This window comes from Abramis brama, assembly GCF_963993115.1.
Source record: "Abramis brama genome assembly, chromosome: 13".
NCBI lineage: Eukaryota > Metazoa > Chordata > Actinopteri > Cypriniformes > Leuciscidae > Abramis > Abramis brama.
This window is the reverse complement of record NC_139975.1, coordinates 21,272,774-21,291,097: the sequence shown is the minus strand read 5'-3', so window position 1 is coordinate 21,291,097 and position 18,324 is coordinate 21,272,774. Positions and strand designations below refer to the sequence as shown.

Here is an 18,324-nt window from a genome sequence, read left to right as displayed (position 1 = left end):
TTACGCCCCTTTAAGTTACGCTCACTTCAAATTACGCCCCTTTAAGTTACACCCCCTTCAAGTTACGCCCCTTCAAGTTACGCCCCTTCAAGTTACGCCCACTTCAAGTTACGCCCCTTTAAGTTACGCCCACTTCAAGTTACGCCCCTTCAAGTTACGCCCCTTTAAGTTACGCTCACTTCAAGTTACACCCCTTTAAGTAACACCCCCTTCAAGTTACGCCCCTTCAAGATACGCCCACTTCAAGTTACCCCCCTTTAAGTTACGCTCCCTTCAAGTTACGCCCCTTTAAGTTACACCCCCTTCAAGTTACGCCCCTTCAAGTTACGCCCACTTCAAGTTACGCCCCTTCAAGTTACGACTATTTAAGTTACGCCCACTTCAAGTTACGCCCCTTCAAGTTACGCCCCTTTAAGTTACGCTCCCTTCAAGTTACGCCCCTTTAAGTTACACCCCCTTCAAGTTACGCCCCTTCAAGTTACGCCCCTTCAAGTTACGACTATTTAAGTTACGCCCACTTCAAGTTACGCCCCTTCAAGTTACGCCCCTTTAAGTTACGCCCCTTCAAGTTACGCCCCTTCAAGTTACGCCCCTTCAAGTTACGCCCCTTTAAGTTACGCCCCTTCAAGTTACGCCCCTTCAAGTTACGCCCCTTCAAGTTACGCCCACTTCAAGTTACGCCCCTTCAAGTTACGCCCCTTTAAGTTACGCCCCTTCAAGTTACGCTCCCTTCAAGTTACGCCCCTTTAAGTTACACCCCCTTCAAGTTACGCCCCTTCAAGTTACGACTATTTAAGTTACGCCCACTTCAAGTTACGCCCCTTCAAGTTACGCCCACTTCAAGTTACGCCCCTTCAAGTTACGCCCCTTTAAGTTACGCCCCTTCAAGTTACGCCCCTTTAAGTTACGCCCACTTCAAGTTACGCCCCTTCAAGTTACGCCCCTTTAAGTTACGCCCCTTCAAGTTACGCCCCTTTAAGTTACGCTCCCTTCAAGTTACGCCCCTTTAAGTTACACCCCCTTCAAGTTACGCCCCTTCAAGTTACGACTATTTAAGTTACGCCCACTTCAAGTTACGCCCCTTCAAATTACGCCCCTTCAAGTTTCGACTATTTAAGTTACGCCCACTTCAAGTTACGCCCCTTCAAGTTACGACTATTTAAGTTACACCCCCTTCAAGTTACGCCCACTTCAAGTTACGCCCCTTCAAGTTACGACTATTTAAGTTACGCTGACTTCAAGTTACGACCCTTCAAGGTTTTTTTTTACTTAAAGCAGTGCTGCACAGACCGGTCGATGTATGACATCCACAAGAGTGATTAGAGAACATACAGTTCCGTATGCTTTTGAATCGCTCTTGCACGAGTTTAATATAAACTGAACATACTACATAGTTGATTAAACTGACTCTTAGCTTTTCAAGAACCGAAATGCTTGTTTTGGTATACAGTAAAGCAAGCTGCAATCTGCATTAGTGCCAGGGTACAGAATAGATAATGTATTGCAAGAAACCATATTGCAATGTATTGTTTTATCAATTATTCATCCCACCTCAAGTGTGGAGCAAGCACTAATATATCCTTTTGGAACTGGGCTTTATTTCTATTTATTTTTTATTTTTTTTAAATAAATTTGAAATAAATAATTTGAAACATCTTTTGATGTATTAATGTATGCCTGATTTGCTGATGATTAAAAAATTTGACTGATATCAACAGCACTAATGAGCAGCTAAATGCACAGCTGACAAACAAATCGTATGATACTTTTGAGACAAATGAACAACAAGCACACCCATAACAAAATATTTTAATTGAAAGGCAACACAATGAGGGTTTATGCAAACCCAATCTAATATGTTCTGGCACTAATATTGTCTGTTCTGGGCTACTGCTGCAGAATTATATCCAATAGAAAATCAGATCTCAGAAAGTGCCTCCAGCCACATAAAAACAGTATAATCTAATCCTTGTAGTTTTCCCCTCTGTCCACATCCCCTGTAGGTTTCACAGTCTTTGTAGAGAGAATTGCACTGAATGCAACAGGAGATTAGATACGGAGTTCTGTAGGTCCTACTATGCACCTCTGAAAATGTGTTCCAGTTTACCACACCTGTTGACAAAAGAAGAGACAAAAGAGGTTCATGTGTAAAACGTTCCGATTTTTATTTTATTTTTATACAAAATTTTCTGGTAGCAGCCTCCACAGCAAGAAAAATGTGAAATTAAAATAAACACTTACTGTCTAAAACAAAGCATTAGTCTATTGTAGAAGTAATTATTATATTATGATTAATAATGGCAAGTGACGCACTCATTGCTTTATTCCACAGTGTGTATTGTGTACTGCAGCACTGCGCTTGTTCATGTGAGATTCTGTCTCTGGTCTGTGTTCCTCTTGCATGGCTCTGTGTGTGTTTGAAGTCTAGTGTCTGCTTTAATGAGTGTTCTCCAGACTTGTTCAGCCCAAACCACACTAGGCCTGTGCTGTCCTGAGGCCACGGCAGTGCCACTGCGCTCTCTCTCTCTCTCTCTCTCTTTCTCTTCTCCCTCTTTCCTTCTTTCATTCTTTCCTTCCTTTCCTATAATTTCCTTTCCTTCTGTCTTTTTTTCTCTTTTACTTTCCTTTTCTTTCCCTTCCCTTCCATTCTGTTTTTTCCTTTTTTTCTTTCTTTCTCTGTTTTTTTTCTTTTGGTGTTTTAATTATTTTTGTCCTTCCTACTTCCTTTTCCTTACTTCTTCCCTTCCTTCCTTTCTTTCTTCCTATTCTTTCTATTCCTTCCTTCCTTTGTTATTTCTTTTCTTTTTTTCTTTCATTCTTTCTGTTTCTCTTTCTTTCTTCCTTCCTTCCTTTAATTTCCTCATTTTTTTATTTCTTCCTTTTTCTTTCTTTCTTTTTCTTTCTAACATTCCTTCCTTGTTTCTTTCTTTTATTCTTTCCTTCTATTGTTCCTTTCTTCCTTTTTCTTTCATTTCTTCCTTGTTTTTTCTTTTAGTCCTTCATTTCTTTCTTTCTTTCTTTCTTTCTTTCTTTCTTTCTTTCTTTCTTTCTTTCCTTCCTTCAGTCCTTCCTTTCATTTCCTTCTATTATTCCTTTCTTCCTTCTGTCCTTCACATTGCATTCTTTTTTTTATTCTTTCCTTTCTTCCTTTGTTAATTTCCTCCTTGTTTTTTTATTTTATTCATTTCTTTCTTTCTTCAATCCTTCCTTTCTTTGTTTCTTTTTTCTTTCAATCCTTCCTTTCATTTTCCATCCTCTTGCTTTCACTCACTCACTCACTCTCTCTCCCTCTCTCTATTGCTCCATTTGGGCTCCAAGCTCATACACCCCCGGCAGCTTGTCTTCTGTCTCCTGGGAGGTGATACTTGGTTTTGATGTATAAATCATTCTCGACTCCTCAGTCTTTAATTAATGACCCCCATCTGTCCTTGCCGGGTGAGTTTGAATTTTAAAATGCTGACACACCAAGCAAACAAGCACCTCTGCGACTGCCTGACGCAACAAGCCCCTGAGTAAAGCAAGCTATCAGCGCACAGAGAATAGGCAGTCTGACATAGACACCCTCGCCTGCTCCGAGGTGCTTCCAGCTCATTTACCTAGCAGAGCAAGAGAAATAAAGCACGAGAGAGGATGAAAACCAGTCGTCGGACAGAGCAGGGGCAATAATACTTCCATCCATCAGTGGGCCAGACCAGTAAGGCTCTGTGTGTATGTGTGTGTGTTCATAGGCTTTTCAAGTGAGCCCTGCCAGAGTTTCTGAAGCGGTTATGGAGGCATCAAAGACAAGCGCCGCGGTGAGTCACCGGCTGCCTTTTACAATCTATTTACTGGATGTGTGCAAGACAGCGTTTCAGACCATAGATGGGGGGTGCGGGGCGTGCAGGTGGACAGGGTCAGGCTGCATCACATATGCATGAATAGCCAAACAACACAAAACAAGAGAACATAAGGGCTCTGTTCTCGCTTTTGTATGCCAATGTTGCCGATGTTGTTGTTCCCATCGCTCCTGCCTTTGAATCCGTTTGGGCTTCTTTTTGTTTCCTCTCATGTCATTAATATCAGCTGTTCATCTCAGCGCTGTGATCATGTCTTTCTCTCCATTTATCCCACTGTGGGGGTCATCACTTCGTACAGCTGCTCGTGTAGCATGGCGGGGTGGTTCTCTTCGAGTTGTCGCTCTTTATCTTTATCTTTCCAACTTGTGTTTGAGTGAAGCATGTGCAACTCTTTTATCTAATTACATAGTTCTCAACCTCTCGCCATTGTGATGTCACAATTCAGAACCAATGATTTTCAACACCCTCATAAATCTTTCGTATGTAATGTAAAAATCCATTCCTGGGCAATATTTGACATGCCAGTACTTCACCATCCCTTTTTCATGATCTCACAGTGACCCAAACACACAAGTTCTGACCTCAAACCTCTTATTAAACTTTAATTGCTACAAACCTGTTTCTACAAAGTACATATCAGAGCTCATGAATTAGGACACACTACACCCCCCTCCAGTGTAAAGTCTCAGCCCAGCGCGCACAGTTTCTTGTTAGTGACGATTAGTGGTCGTGGTGTGGAACTAATTTGCTGCTAGTTGCTTGTTTTGAATCTAATCCGTCTTTGTGGGATCTCTGTGGACTCTGTATGATTTATCTATGCGCACCTACACCAACATTGTCATCCGCACAAGACAGATCTGACGCTCTCAAAAAACACAGTTTAAATCCTTTGAGAGCAGATATATTATCTGATACAGTTTTCAATTCCAAATGTAAAAGCCTGTTTTCTAGCACTGCATTTTGGAAGTGTGCATTCAATGTTATATTAAAGGGATAGTTCATGAACATTCTGTCATTTTTTTTATAATCCCTTTAATAGCATAAAATTATTATATTACAATTAGGTTGTATACAATACCATTCAAAAATGTGGGGTCTATAAGACTTTGTACAGTGATATTGTGAAATATTATTACAATCTAAAAGAACTGTTTTCTATTTTAATGTATTTTAAAATGTAATTCATTCCTGTGATGGCAAATCTAAATTGTCAGTGTCACATGATCCTTCAGAAATCATTATAATATGTTGATTTGCTGCTCACGGACATTCCTTTTTGTTACTTCATCAATTTAATGTGTGAATAAGCTGAGTATTAATTTCTTTAAAAAAAAATACCCCAGACTTTTGAACTGTAGTGTATATATCATATCTTGATGGGATTAAAAGAAAAAAAGCTTGTCTGTGTCAGACAGAAAGAGTGATTCATTCTGTCTAAGTGCCATGTCTCTGCCATTCCAACAGCAAACCCTTGAGAATAACTTAACCAATCTGGTGAAGAGGAACAGTGAGCTGGAGAACCAGATGGCCAAACTCATCCAGATTTGTCAACAGGTGGAGGTGAGTCCAGGCAAATGTATCATCATAATCTTCATCCTTCACATCACCATCATTATCATCATCATACTCATTTCATTCCACCTTCAGTTATTTTCCCCACATCTGCAGATGTGTTTTTGACCGTTATACAAACAAATTAGTTTACATTTTATTTTTAGTGACAACGTGGTTCTGATTTCTTGCCCAAATGCTTCTCAGATTCAAGGCTATTCCAGGGATGCAGTTACAAAATGTTAAGATTAACAAGATACATTAAGATTAATGTATATTTGATAGTTAAGTTATTTAGATATGATTTTTGCAGTTATATGATTTTGTGTTTGTATGAATGTTTTATGTGATCATGTGGGTTTTCTTCATGTATCAATGAATGTTTTTTTTTTTTTTAATTCACAGTCTAGTAGTCGCCTGTATGAGCAGATTTTTTCATGGCTTGTCCTGTAGTCCTGTATTGACATTCATTTTCTTTCAATTTAACTGCTGAGCTAAAGGCTAGAAGAGCCTCCAAGACTGTAGTATACTAAATGTTCTGACCATATTTGTGCAGGACAAAGCTCTGAGGACATCAGAAGTTAGAGGGACTGATGGCAGCTGTACAAAGTACACAGGCTACACCGTGATTTCAATTTTAATGAACATTAAAACAAACAGTAAAACAATCTGTGCGTTTCAAAACGAAGCCAAAGAGCGGTAACTGGCGTTGCGGTGTTCTGCCTTGGTTTATCATGGGCTTTTGGAAGTTACTGTTAAGACAACCCATTATTTTCTCAAAAAAAACTACGGAATTGACTCAAGATACTTATCCACATGATAAAGGAGGTCTTGAATGTGCCAAAAATATCAATAACTCATTTTCGACCAAAAACTAAGTTACGGTCTTTTGCCTTTGCACGGCAGACTGGACCTTTGGTAAGTTGTAAGGAACACTATATTGAGCCCAATCTTTAGTTTAAACTGATAATTGTTTGTTTTACTCAAGTTTTCGCAGTTTCCCCTTTTAAATCCAGTCACGCTGCAGGCTCTTTTGCCAATCAGTCCAGCTGAGGGGGGTGTTCCGGCGGGAAAGTGACGTCAATGCATTCCCTCTATACTCTTTATATAGCCCCGCCCCTTTTCAGCACTGCGCTCGTTGTGTTCTGTCTTCCGGTTTGCATTTCCACAGCATGAAGGTTATATCTTTGAATCAACCTCTCGTTTTAAAATCTTCTCAGTCTACTGACATTTCTTATGACATCCGCTTCAAACATTACAATGCTCATGATAACTTTCGTTAACTCTACAATAAGTAAATACACATCACCAGCTAATTACTCTTTGACAGCGATGTCATAGAAATATATAGAGCTACAGCAAAAATGGAAGTTCAAACACAACAAAAAGGCTGCGCACTTGTTCTCTGGTGCATAAAGTCTATATTTGCAGCTGCTGTTTGGTAGTGATGTGGCATATTTATGCATACACATCAGCACACATGATAAACGGTTCTTTTGAAAGTCAATTAGTATTTATCTTTGAATCAAAGCTTATTAAATGCAAGACAAACAAGGCACCAGGGATATATTTAGGCCTTTGCTTGATGTCACCTTGAACATCGGCTGAGGAAGTTGTTCTTACTCCAAATATGACTCAAGATCAGCACTAAGACATCAGGCACAAGGGAAATTCAAATGTGAGCATCCTTTTTAATGACTCTGTCTGGATGGTTGTCCTTGCCGTTTGAGAAAAGAAAGCAGGTGACAAGGCATTGTTACTTCATTAGCTGAATCCGTCTTGTTGAGCCCCAGGGGGACTGCATGCGTATCACGTCTCTGACCTCAGCTGAACCGCACATAAAAAAATCTGTGCATAGCACCGGCTGCTTTGAGCACACAAACAATGTAGATCACAACTCAGCTGAGTGAGTTAGCATGGAAGAGGGCGTACAGTTTGAAGCGTTTAAAAACAGCTTTCTGCAGTAAATCCCCAGCTACATGTAAGGTGATTTAAAACCGTTAAACCAATCCAAAAAAAGGTTTAACTGCCTTCCGTGTGATTTTTCTACGTAATTATTAAAGTCTAGATCTTGTCAATCTTCAGAATTCGGCCAGGCCTGCTGTGTCATGTTTATTTGAAAGGCACAGTAAATTATTGAGGATTGAATGAGGTGTGATAATGTTAAAGCAGATTTCAGGAGCACTGCAAATTAAATGTCTTGGAGATTAAATGCTGAAGGTTTGACCCAAAATTCCTCAGCTGTGAACTTCGTTCTTCCTTTGAATTTATATATGAACTGGCATGAACAGAAAATGTGCATCAAAATGCAACATCTAGAATTTTACTTTTCAAGCAGCCAGTTAAATTATGCTATTTTGCTCTTTACTCTTGTAGTCATGATAAAGTACATAGTATGCAGTTCAGTTCTATCCATACCTTAAAAGGGACCATTTAAACACCTTTACTTCTCAAGTTATGAATATTTTTATTAAATGATTTATGTAACTGCTTTAAATAAGTTTCACATTTCTGATTAGAATAAAAATTCTGTCATCATTTACTCACCGTCGCTCCAAACCTTTGACTTTTTTTCTTCAGTGGAACTCAAAAGAAACTATTATGAGAACTCAATGTTGTTTTATGTCCTTACAATGGAGATCAGTAAGGTAAATTTGTATTTTTGTTGTTGTTGTTTTTTTATCCCATTGACTTTCATCAAATGTACAAAGACATTTGAAACATCCTTCAAAATATCTTCTTTTGTGTTCCACAGAAGAAAGAATGTCAAATTATGACAAAATTTCCATTTATTTCTGTTTATTTCTTTAAATCCCTTGTAATGCTGCTATAGTTGAGTTTCAATTGTAAGCGCATTACTGTGGCCAAACTGAGACCCAAAAAGCATACAAATCAGAATTATCTTCCATGGTAATTAACATTTTGCCACATATGCTGCTAATGTAATGTGAATGTGCTATAGATTATTTATGTAATAATAATAAAATATGCCCCAATTTAGCCAACCAAAAGACTTTAAGATGCTTTCTGCCTGTCAATCATTTTCACAGGACAGCCCATATGAGAGACGCAGGAAGCTGTCTGGTTTTTGCTGTGGATCATTCAGGTTAAGCAGCATATTCAGCCTCATAAGCAGTTTTCAGTTGTTAGTTTAAACTTGTAGAAAATTTTTACTTGAGTCAATGTGTATTGAACACACATCATTACTTTGAATACTGTAACTTTCCCCTAGAGTATATAGCTGGGTATGGCCCTAAGATGTCTGTCAATAAGGGCATCATCTGGAATGCATCACTTTCTATTTTAAGGGTAACATCTGCTAACATTAGGGGTGTGACGAGACGCTTACTCCACGAGACGAGACGAGACACGAGATTGGGTTCACGAGAACGAGACAAGACGAGATTTTTACACAATTTTTAAGAAATCCTCAATGATGAAATATATGAATGGAAAATAGTCTTTTATTCAACTGAAAATCACAAAATGCAAAACAATTTATGTGCATTTTGAAATCAACTTGTAATGAATGTTATTTTACTTCTATTTTAATGAATTCTATGCAGTAAAGGACATGCAAACACTGCAAAATGATTTGCTATAAACTCTACTTCTCCCTGTACGATTTCACATGAGAAATCTAACTCCTTTCCACAAATCGAACATAAAAAAATAAAACAGTATAAATAAAATAAATATAAATAACTGAAATAACACTTTAAATGCAAACAGTAAGTGTGTATCCATAATCAAAGTACTGCTCTCTCAAAACTACAAGTTCAAACAGAAACATTTTTTTTGCATGAAAAAGAGATAAATTAACTAAGATAAGCCTAAGATATGGTCATGTTCTTTTTCAAGAATATAAGCATGTCGACGATTTCTGGCAGCAGTTGAGACCTTTGGGCAGTAACTAGGGCTGCACGATATGAGGAAAAGCTGCGATGTGCGATAACATTGTTTAATATTGCGATGTCGATATGACTTGTGATATGTGAATGTTAGCTATACTGTTCCCATGTCTTAGTGCTTTAATAGGTTCTTTGCGTGATAGGTCAAATGTTTATTACCTGCCTGGTTCAGATTACACTATTTTAGCGCGATTTTGGCACGATCCGTTTCGTGGAGACTCGTAAAGTACAACGGGCGTCGGGACGCAAGATTCGATCGTTTCATTTCGTATAGTGTGTCATAGTGGGCGACAACGCGTCTGTGATGCTTCACGACAGAAAGACTAGCATGTTTAATTTTAACGGTCCTCCACGACGGGTTGAGTGTGAGCGAGAGTGAGTGAGAGTGCGGTTACAGTGAGTGTGCGTGTGTGTGTGTGCGCGCGAGTGAGTGAGTGAGCGAGGGACAGTGAGTGTGTGTGTGTGCGGAGTGTGTGTGTGATTGGCCCGGCACACAAATGATTTAAAAGTGGCAGGGGCATCTTCAATACAAATTTCACCCTCACGCTCCATCACGCTGACATCACAACAACTCACGAGACAAAGTTTTTTTTTTTTTTTTTTTTTTTTTTACTCACGAGACAAAGTTTCACCTCGACGAGAAATCTCGTCGCGTTTTAATCTCGCGAGATCTCGTAACACGAGATCTCGTCACACCCCTAGCTAACATCAGAAAATCTCAAAGCAGATTCACACAAAAACGTCTGCTTGAGTAGCATTAAACAGTGAATGAATGCAATGTATTGCAGATGCAAACTCTCTACAAATTATGTTATCCAGATGAAACACACATCAAATAGACCCTTCGGCATTTGTGTTGTATGAGAGGAACATCTGCAGTGACGTCTTTGTAAGCGTTATATGAAACATAGCATATATGGCAAAGTTTTCTATGGATTCCATTAGACAAAGTGTTTTAGGAAATGTCCTAAGAGAGTCCCTGTATAAATAACTCATGAGGGATGCTGTCAGGGGACTGAAGGTGTCTGGGGAACTTTGCACTTTCAATTGGGAATTTCCATTTTAGCTTTGGTGATTTGAAGCCTGGACTCCATCAGTCCCTTGCTTGACATTTCAGGTGCTCTCTCTGGGCCACTGTGGGTTATTAGCCCTGTGGTGCAAAGGGACACTTTGTTTTGTTGCTGTTCCACCGAGTGTACATGTGTGCAGCAATGTGGTGAGGGCCGCCACGCTGTGATGCATATGCCTCTCCCTCATCCATTTTTAACAGGGCCACTTGGACTCTCCGGTGATGAGACAGGCCCCATAGGAGCGCCTTGTACAGCCGTGCACTTAGAGCACTCAGACCTGCCCCATCTGTCAGCATATGGGAAAGATACACAGTAATCAGAGCTGCCACAAAAAACAGACCTCTGCTCAGTGGCATCTGTTCAACAGCACTTTAGATTGTTTATGTACCCAAACTGAACCGCTGGAGCTCATTAACAACCTTTTTATAGCAGCCAGTGTCTTTCCCGCGCTGTGGATTAGCAGATTAAGGATGTGGCAATATGAAGAGATAAAGGTCAGGAATTGATGAGCTTCGTCAATAATGAGTCTTGCGGCAGTCATTACATGCAGTGCACATTATCATCTGGGCTTAATCCAAAAATAACTTAAGTAAATATGTGCAGGCATTCTTGAATCTTTTTACGGTTAAATGTGCACAAAAAAAAAAAAAAACCCACAGCCTGTGCAGTTAAATACTGCAAAAATAGTTTTCTTACTCAGTAGACAAGTCTTGTTTTATTATTGTATAACTCAGTTTTGCTTCTCAGGTAAATGTATCTTGGTTTAAGAATCCTGGATAACAAGATTAAAAGTAGTGATGAAGTAGTTTTTGTTTTTTTGTATAGCAAGGATATTGATATTGCTAAAATAGCGACAATATTCTGGATTAAGTCTGCAAATACCTGCAATATAGTTTAAAAACTTTTTTATATTATTTATTTTTGTATGTATGTATGACAGTATGAGGATCCAATAGGGTTACAAGGTTTAGTCACAAGCTCTTTTTATTTTATTGGTTAAATATTTGCAAAACCCACAGACAGACGTAAAGGGTGACTACTTTTAATGATTTGTGACCCTGGATCACAAGACCAGTCACATGTCGCACGGGTATTTTTGTGGCAATAGCCAACAAAACATTGTATGGGGCAAAATTATCGATTTTTCTTTTATGCCAAAAATCATTATGATATATTAAGTTAAAGATCATGTTCCATGAAGATATTTTGTAAATTTCCTACCGTAAATACATAAAACATTTATTTTTGTGAGTGAATGCAGCACAATCGCGAACATAAATGGACAACTTTAAAGGCAATTTTTTCAATGTTTCGATTTTTTGCGCCCTCAGATTCCAGATTTTCAAATAGTCATATCTCGACCAAATATTGTCATATCCTAACAAACCATAAATCAATGGAATCTTATTTATTCAGCTGTCAGGTGATGTATAAATCTCAATTTCCCTTGTGACTGGTTTTGTAATCCAGGGTCACATTTATAAAAAATAAAAAAAGGACGAAATATGGAGATACGAGGTTTCCGCTTGACACTGACATTATATATATATATATAATTGTAGATATTTAATGTATTTTTTATCTACATTTTTTGTTGCATTGAACATTGAATTGACACTGCTTGATACATATTTATAATTTATCCAAAAAAGATTACATCATGATAATATTTGTATACTGAATTGTTATTTGTCTTCTTTCTCACATTTATTTATCCCTCAATATTGTGTTTTACTTTACATCTCACCACCTTTAATCTCATCACCATAAACTTTTTCAGCATTTCAAGCACTGAAATTCCTTCAGGATATGCAAGTCTAGTTTATTATGTTGCACAATGTCACAAAGGCACTATGTTAAGTTGGCAAAATGGTCCCGATGGAGCAAGCTAGGGTATTCGAAACTACAATTACATTGCATTTACTTTTATGTAGTAATCTAATGTAGTTTTGAATACCCTAGCTTGCTTCAGCGGGACCATTTTGCAACTTAACAACATTTTCAACATATTAGGTTTTTAAATAAAATCCATGTTAAACTCCCTTTAAGACTCAGCATAAGTGTTTGTAAGGGATTGCAGACTCTCTTTTTTTTTTGGTACTAGACCCCAATCCACAATGATACAGTCTTTCCTGAGTGTCCAATAAACATTAATCCAGTCCAGGCCAGTCTAAATGTGTAGACAAAGTGTCTCTGCACAGCACCACACTTTATAGGTGTCAGCATGTGTCTGAGTCGAGTCAGCCTTCAGGGTCTTTGCTGACTTACAACAGGCCAGTAGGGTGAGGGCGCCACGGTAAAGTGGGGTCACACATCACTTCCCGACCAACCTCAGAAGAGTCCTTTATAGTCCCTAGAAAAGCTATGGGGATGTATTTAATCCCCAGTGGAAGGACAGCGTGCTAAGAGGTCTGATAAGGAACACATCAACAGCAGGAGACATCCATCACTGTGCTCGTCCACTGAGCCAGAACGCGCAGAGATAGTGGTGGATAGGAAGGGAAGGTTGCTGTGCTTCAGACTAACTATATGTGTCCTCTGGCTTTTTTTTATTCTATTCTATTCTCTAGATCAGCTGAGCGATAGAATTGTACCAGGCTTTGTGGGATCGATGACAGCGAATCATCTAAAAGATAATAAATGCTCAGCTTTGTACAAAATACCAATCTTTCATTGTGGATAGACTGACTGGGTGTTAAATTGGGCATTTTGACTTAAAGTTAGCATTTTTCTGACTATAATGATGCATATGTTTTAGGGATATATCGATATATCAGCCACCATATCGGTATCGGACGATATCAGTTAATTTTTAATGTTATTGTTATCGGCCTAATAAGAACATATCAAAGCTGATAAATAATGGATTATTTCCTTCAGCTGAGACAATTCAGATGCACACTGTTCACCATGATGGTTTTGAATTGCTTGAAATATGATGGAAATCACTTCAAAAAAGGAAAATACAGTTGTGCAGCAAGTCTGTCATATAGACTACATAAAATTAGAGACCATCATTATAATTCTGTGTTTGGGACATGGCTTTTAATGGTGAGACTTTTGTTTTTGTAATCAGGCTCTCAGAAATTACATAAAAATTTGGATTTAGATTTATCGGCCGATATATATCGGTTATCGGCTTTCAAACATAAAGAAATTATCGGTTATCGGTATTGGCCGTGTTCATATTGGTTCATCCCTACTATGTTTGATGCATTTATTGACTGCACATGGGCTGTCCTGTGAAAATTATCATTTTATATGGGATCGAAGCCATGACAGTAATAAAGAATGGTGTGAATTAATTGTTTTATTATCTGTTTATTTAAGTGTGTGTGTGTGTGTGAAACACAAATGAAGTGGATCAATCTAGAATAATAATCTTTGTGTATGGATTGGGTAGTACTGTGATGGATTTGATGGGATATCACTACCTTGTGTAATTACTTACAGGGATGATCTGAGGAAGGAATGTCTGAAATGTCTCCTTTCCGTAATGACATGGTCCACATCACTCCAGACAGGACATTTTGCATAAACTGAAGCAGAGACGCTGGGGAAACTTAATTATTCCAGTGGACTGATTAAGTGCCATTGTATTTCTTTATGCAACTCTTTGCTCTTATCTGCAGGTGAACACAGCCATGCATGAAGCCAAGCTGGTGGAGGAGTGTGATGAATTGGTGGAGATAATTCGCCAGAGGAAACAGGTCATTGCTGTCAAGATCAAAGAATCCAAGGTACAGTTTCTCTCTATTTGCACCACCGAGACAGATTAGGGCGGCCAGAATTGTAATTTTAAGTCAGACTTGTATCTCGCACTTGGGTCATATTTAAGGTTTTCGATTTGCTTTTCAATTTATAAATATCGAGGTGGAAGCTAAAACTTTTTAGCTTATTTCATTTTCACCTAAAAATGGACATTTCATAATTTAATTACACTCATTCAAGAAGATATTTTAAAAAATGTTTGTGTTTTTATTTTTATTTTGTATTTGTTTGTTTGTTGTCCAAATAATGAATGTCAGTGGGAGCCCAGTGTTTTTTTGTACCCTTTTGACTTTCATTGTATGGACAAAAACAGTTGAAACATTCCTCCAAATATCTTCTACAGAAGAACTAAAGTCATACAGGTTTGGAATGACTTGAGAGTGGATAAATAATGATGACAGACTTCATTTTTTGGTGAATGTTTCCTTTAAAACACACATGGCAGAGAAACAGATTTTCAGAGCTCAAGCCTTCACTCACTTAGAGAAACCTATTTGAATTCGATTCTCGACAGTATGTCACACGGCGCACAAATACAGAGTTGACATTTCTAACACATCTTCCAGAACATGTCACTACCCCTGTTATAGCAAGAGAGAGACTGTCAGGCTCTGTTGGACCCTACGCTGTGTGGAGAGATTGGTGATGTGTCTGATGACAAGATGGAGAAAAAGCTGAGGAAATCACAGCATATTTTCCCTGTGTGAATTAAAAACTCCCCTTTTTAAACGTGTGTGAAGGTTAAGCTGGTGCAGATGAGTAATAATATGGTTGTGAGGACATCAGTTGTGGCTGTAGAGATCTTTTCAGAAAGTCCACAGGCCAAAGTGAGGTGGCCGTCGAGTGAGGTTGCAGTGAAATGTAAAGATGCTACTTGAACAGGACTGTTGAAGTTATGACAGGAAGCTTGGCTGGTTGAAGCGGACCCTGGCCGGTTGAAGCGGACCCTGGCCATGTGGCATCACTTAAGAAGCTTCCCTTGTGTAACAGAAACCGGGCCTCGATAATCTTCACCAGCAAAAACATAAACAGCAGGCCAGTACACTGGACAGCACTGTTCTCCTCCAGGACACTAAAAAATCGACACTTACGAATATAACTAATGCTAAACTAAAGATTTTTTTTCTTTACAAGGGCCAAAATAAAAATAAATGTAAACAATGGAATGTTAATTTGCATTAAGTATATGAAGAAAGGGGGATTTTTTACAGTTTTACTGTGTACTGTGTATATATATATGCTATTTTGCAAGTTCTCCCACTTAGAAATCATGGAGAGGTCTGAAATTGTCATCGTAGGTGCATGTCCACTGTGAGAGACATAATCAAAAAAAAAAAATCCAGAAATCACAATATATGATTTTTTAACTATTTATTTGTATGATACAGCTGCAAATAAGTATTTGAACACCTGAGAAAATCAATGTTAATATTTGGTACAGTAGCCTTTGTTTGCAATTACAGAGGTCAAACGTTTCCTGTAGTTTTTCACCAGGTTTGCACACACTGCAGGAGGGATTTTGGCCCACTCCTCCACACAGATCTTCTCTAGATCAGTCAGGTTTCTGGGCTGTCGCTGAGAAACACGGAGTTTGAGCTCCCTCCAAAGATTCTCTATTGGGTTTAGGTCTGGAGACTGACTAGGCCACGCCAGAACCTTGATATGCTTCTTACAGAGCCACTCCTTGGTTATCCTGGCTGTGTGCTTCGGGTCATTGTCATGTTGGAAGACCCAGCCTGACCCATCTTCAATGCTCTAACTGAGGGAAGGAGGTTGTTCCCCAAAATCTCGCAATACATGGCCCCGGTCATCCTCTCCTTAATACAGTGCAGTCGCCCTGTCCCATGTGCAGAAAAACACCCCCAAAACATGATGCTACCACCCCCATGCTTCACAGTAGGGATGGTGTTCTTGGGATGGTACTCATCATTGGTTTAAGCAGGGGAACCTTCCGTGCCATGCATGATTTCAAACCATGACGTCTTAGTGTATTACCAACAGTAACCTTGGAAACGGTGGTCCCAGCTCTTTTCAGGTCATTGACCAGCTCCTCTCGTGTAGTTCTGGGCTGATTTCTCACCTTTCTTAGGATCATTGAGACCCCACGAGGTGAGATCTTGCATGGAGCCCCAGTCCGAGGGAGATTGACAGTCATGTTTAGCTTTTTCCATTTTCTAATGATTGCTCCAACAGTGGACCTTTTTTCACCAAGCTGCTTGGCAATTTCCCCGTAGCCCTTTCCAGCCTTGTGGAGGTGTACAATTTTGTCTCTAGTGTCTTTGGACAGCTCTTTGGTCTTGGCCATGTTAGTAGTTGGATTCTTACTGATTGTATGGGGTGGACAGGTGTCTTTATGCAGCTAACGACCTCAAACAGGTGCATCTAATTTAGGATAATAAATGGAGTGGAGATGGACATTTTAAAGGCAGACTAACAGGTCTTTGAAGGTCAGAATTCTAGCTGATAGACAGGTGTTCAAATACTTATTTGCAGCTGTATCATACAAATAAATAGTTAAAAAATCATATATTGTGATTTCTGGATTTTTTTTTTTAGATTATGTCTCTCACAGTGGACATGCACCTACGATGACAATTTCAGACCCCTCCATGATTTCCAAGTGGGAGAACTTGCAAAATAGCAGGGTGTTCAAATACTTATTTTCCTTAAATTTGAACAAATATTTCATAAGCATATTACTTTACAGTAGGAAAATACTGATTTTGTGCTCCAGTTCATTTGTGTGTAGTGTTTTGTGTTTGACAGTGAGCATGCAGCACACAGGCACTTTATCTTGACAGCCTGAATTCACACTCTTATCAAGTAGGGATTTGAGCTACGAGACAGGCCTGTGTTTCTCTGTTTTAGGGTAGTGTGATGTGAGAGTCCCAGACAAATGCAGTAATCTCCATCAGAAGTGTCTACGTAAGGCCTTCAGTGATGTACTCTCGCGCGGCAGTTGACATGCACAGCCTGCAACATGAGATTATGTCTGGCCTTTTGCAAACATCAGTAATGCAGCTCCAGCACAAAGTGCCTGTAACTCTAGTATTAAGGAGCTTTTGGAATCATAAACCCAGATGCAAAGATTAAGATTTGATCTAAGGCTTTAGCTGTTCAGCCTGGTTTGTTACTGGTTTGTTTTTGAATGATTTTCTATTTATTTTTCTGATGCAGTCCAATTTCTTTAATGCCGTCCTGAAATTCCAAAACTTTTTGGCAGTAAACCATCTGATCAAAGCGAATCATTTGAAGCTGTCTTTAAGAAATGCGGTCAGATTCGGATTTGATCTAATGCAATCCACTGCGGCACAGAGCAACGTTTTCTTCTCTCCTAATTTCTTGATTTATCTGAATGCTTCCAGTGATTCCTTCCTGTCAAGCATCTCATTCCTCTATTGAATTACACTGTGACATAGGCTAGATCCTGCTTAACCGATTTAACTGGCTTATTGAGGAAGCAGAGCTAATGTCTCTCATTCTCTCGCAAAAGAAAATATTATGTATACGTACATGAAACATGCGGTTATATGAATAAAAGCTGATTCATAGTGAATCTGTGGTCAGGTAATGTGGGCGGTATGAGCAAAATCTTATTTCATGCTATTGAATATATTATATTATGGCAGTGGTATATATACGTTTGCTTTATATAGCTGGAAATTCTTTTATTTTTTCTGTTAATTCAACTCAGTATGTTTCATAATGAAGCATGGGATGTAGTAATGCCTATTTTCGGAAAATCTAGAGAATTATAAATGCTTTGCAGATCAAATGCACAACATTACATTTGATTAATTTATTTTTATAATTAATCTTGATGGACACAACCCAAAATTATACACTACTATTAAAAAGTTTGGGCCCAGTCATTTAAAAAAAAAAATATATATATATATATATATATATATATATATATATATATATATATATATAATAATACTTTTTGTCAGCAAGGATGCATTAAATTGATTAACAGTAAAGATGCATTAAATTGATTAACAGTAAAGACATTAATCTTGTAAAAAAAAAAAAAATAATAATCAACTTACAATATTCGTCAAAGAATCCTGAAAAAAAGTATTACAGTTTCCACAAAAATATTAAGTAGCACAACTGCTTTTTTAACACTGATAATAATAGAAATGTTTCTTAAGCACCAAACCAGCAATGATTTCATATTCA

General features: G+C 38.4%; 1 protein-coding gene across 4 annotated transcripts in view; it reads left to right on the top strand.

Annotated features, from left to right (window-relative positions):
- Positions 1 to 18,324, top strand: part of mid2 (midline 2) — a 111,400-nt gene that overhangs the window by 72,235 nt on the left and 20,841 nt on the right. For 3 of the 4 annotated variants that reach the window (XM_084134119.1, XM_084134117.1, XM_084134118.1), the window contains exons 3-5: positions 3,729 to 3,794; positions 5,301 to 5,396; positions 14,001 to 14,108. In XM_084134119.1, the coding sequence (XP_083990245.1) occupies positions 3,729 to 3,794; positions 5,301 to 5,396; positions 14,001 to 14,108 (270 nt within the window). The remainder of the gene's footprint in view (positions 1 to 3,728; positions 3,795 to 5,300; positions 5,397 to 14,000; positions 14,109 to 18,324) is intronic. The other variant, XM_084134120.1, reaches the window with a different exon arrangement.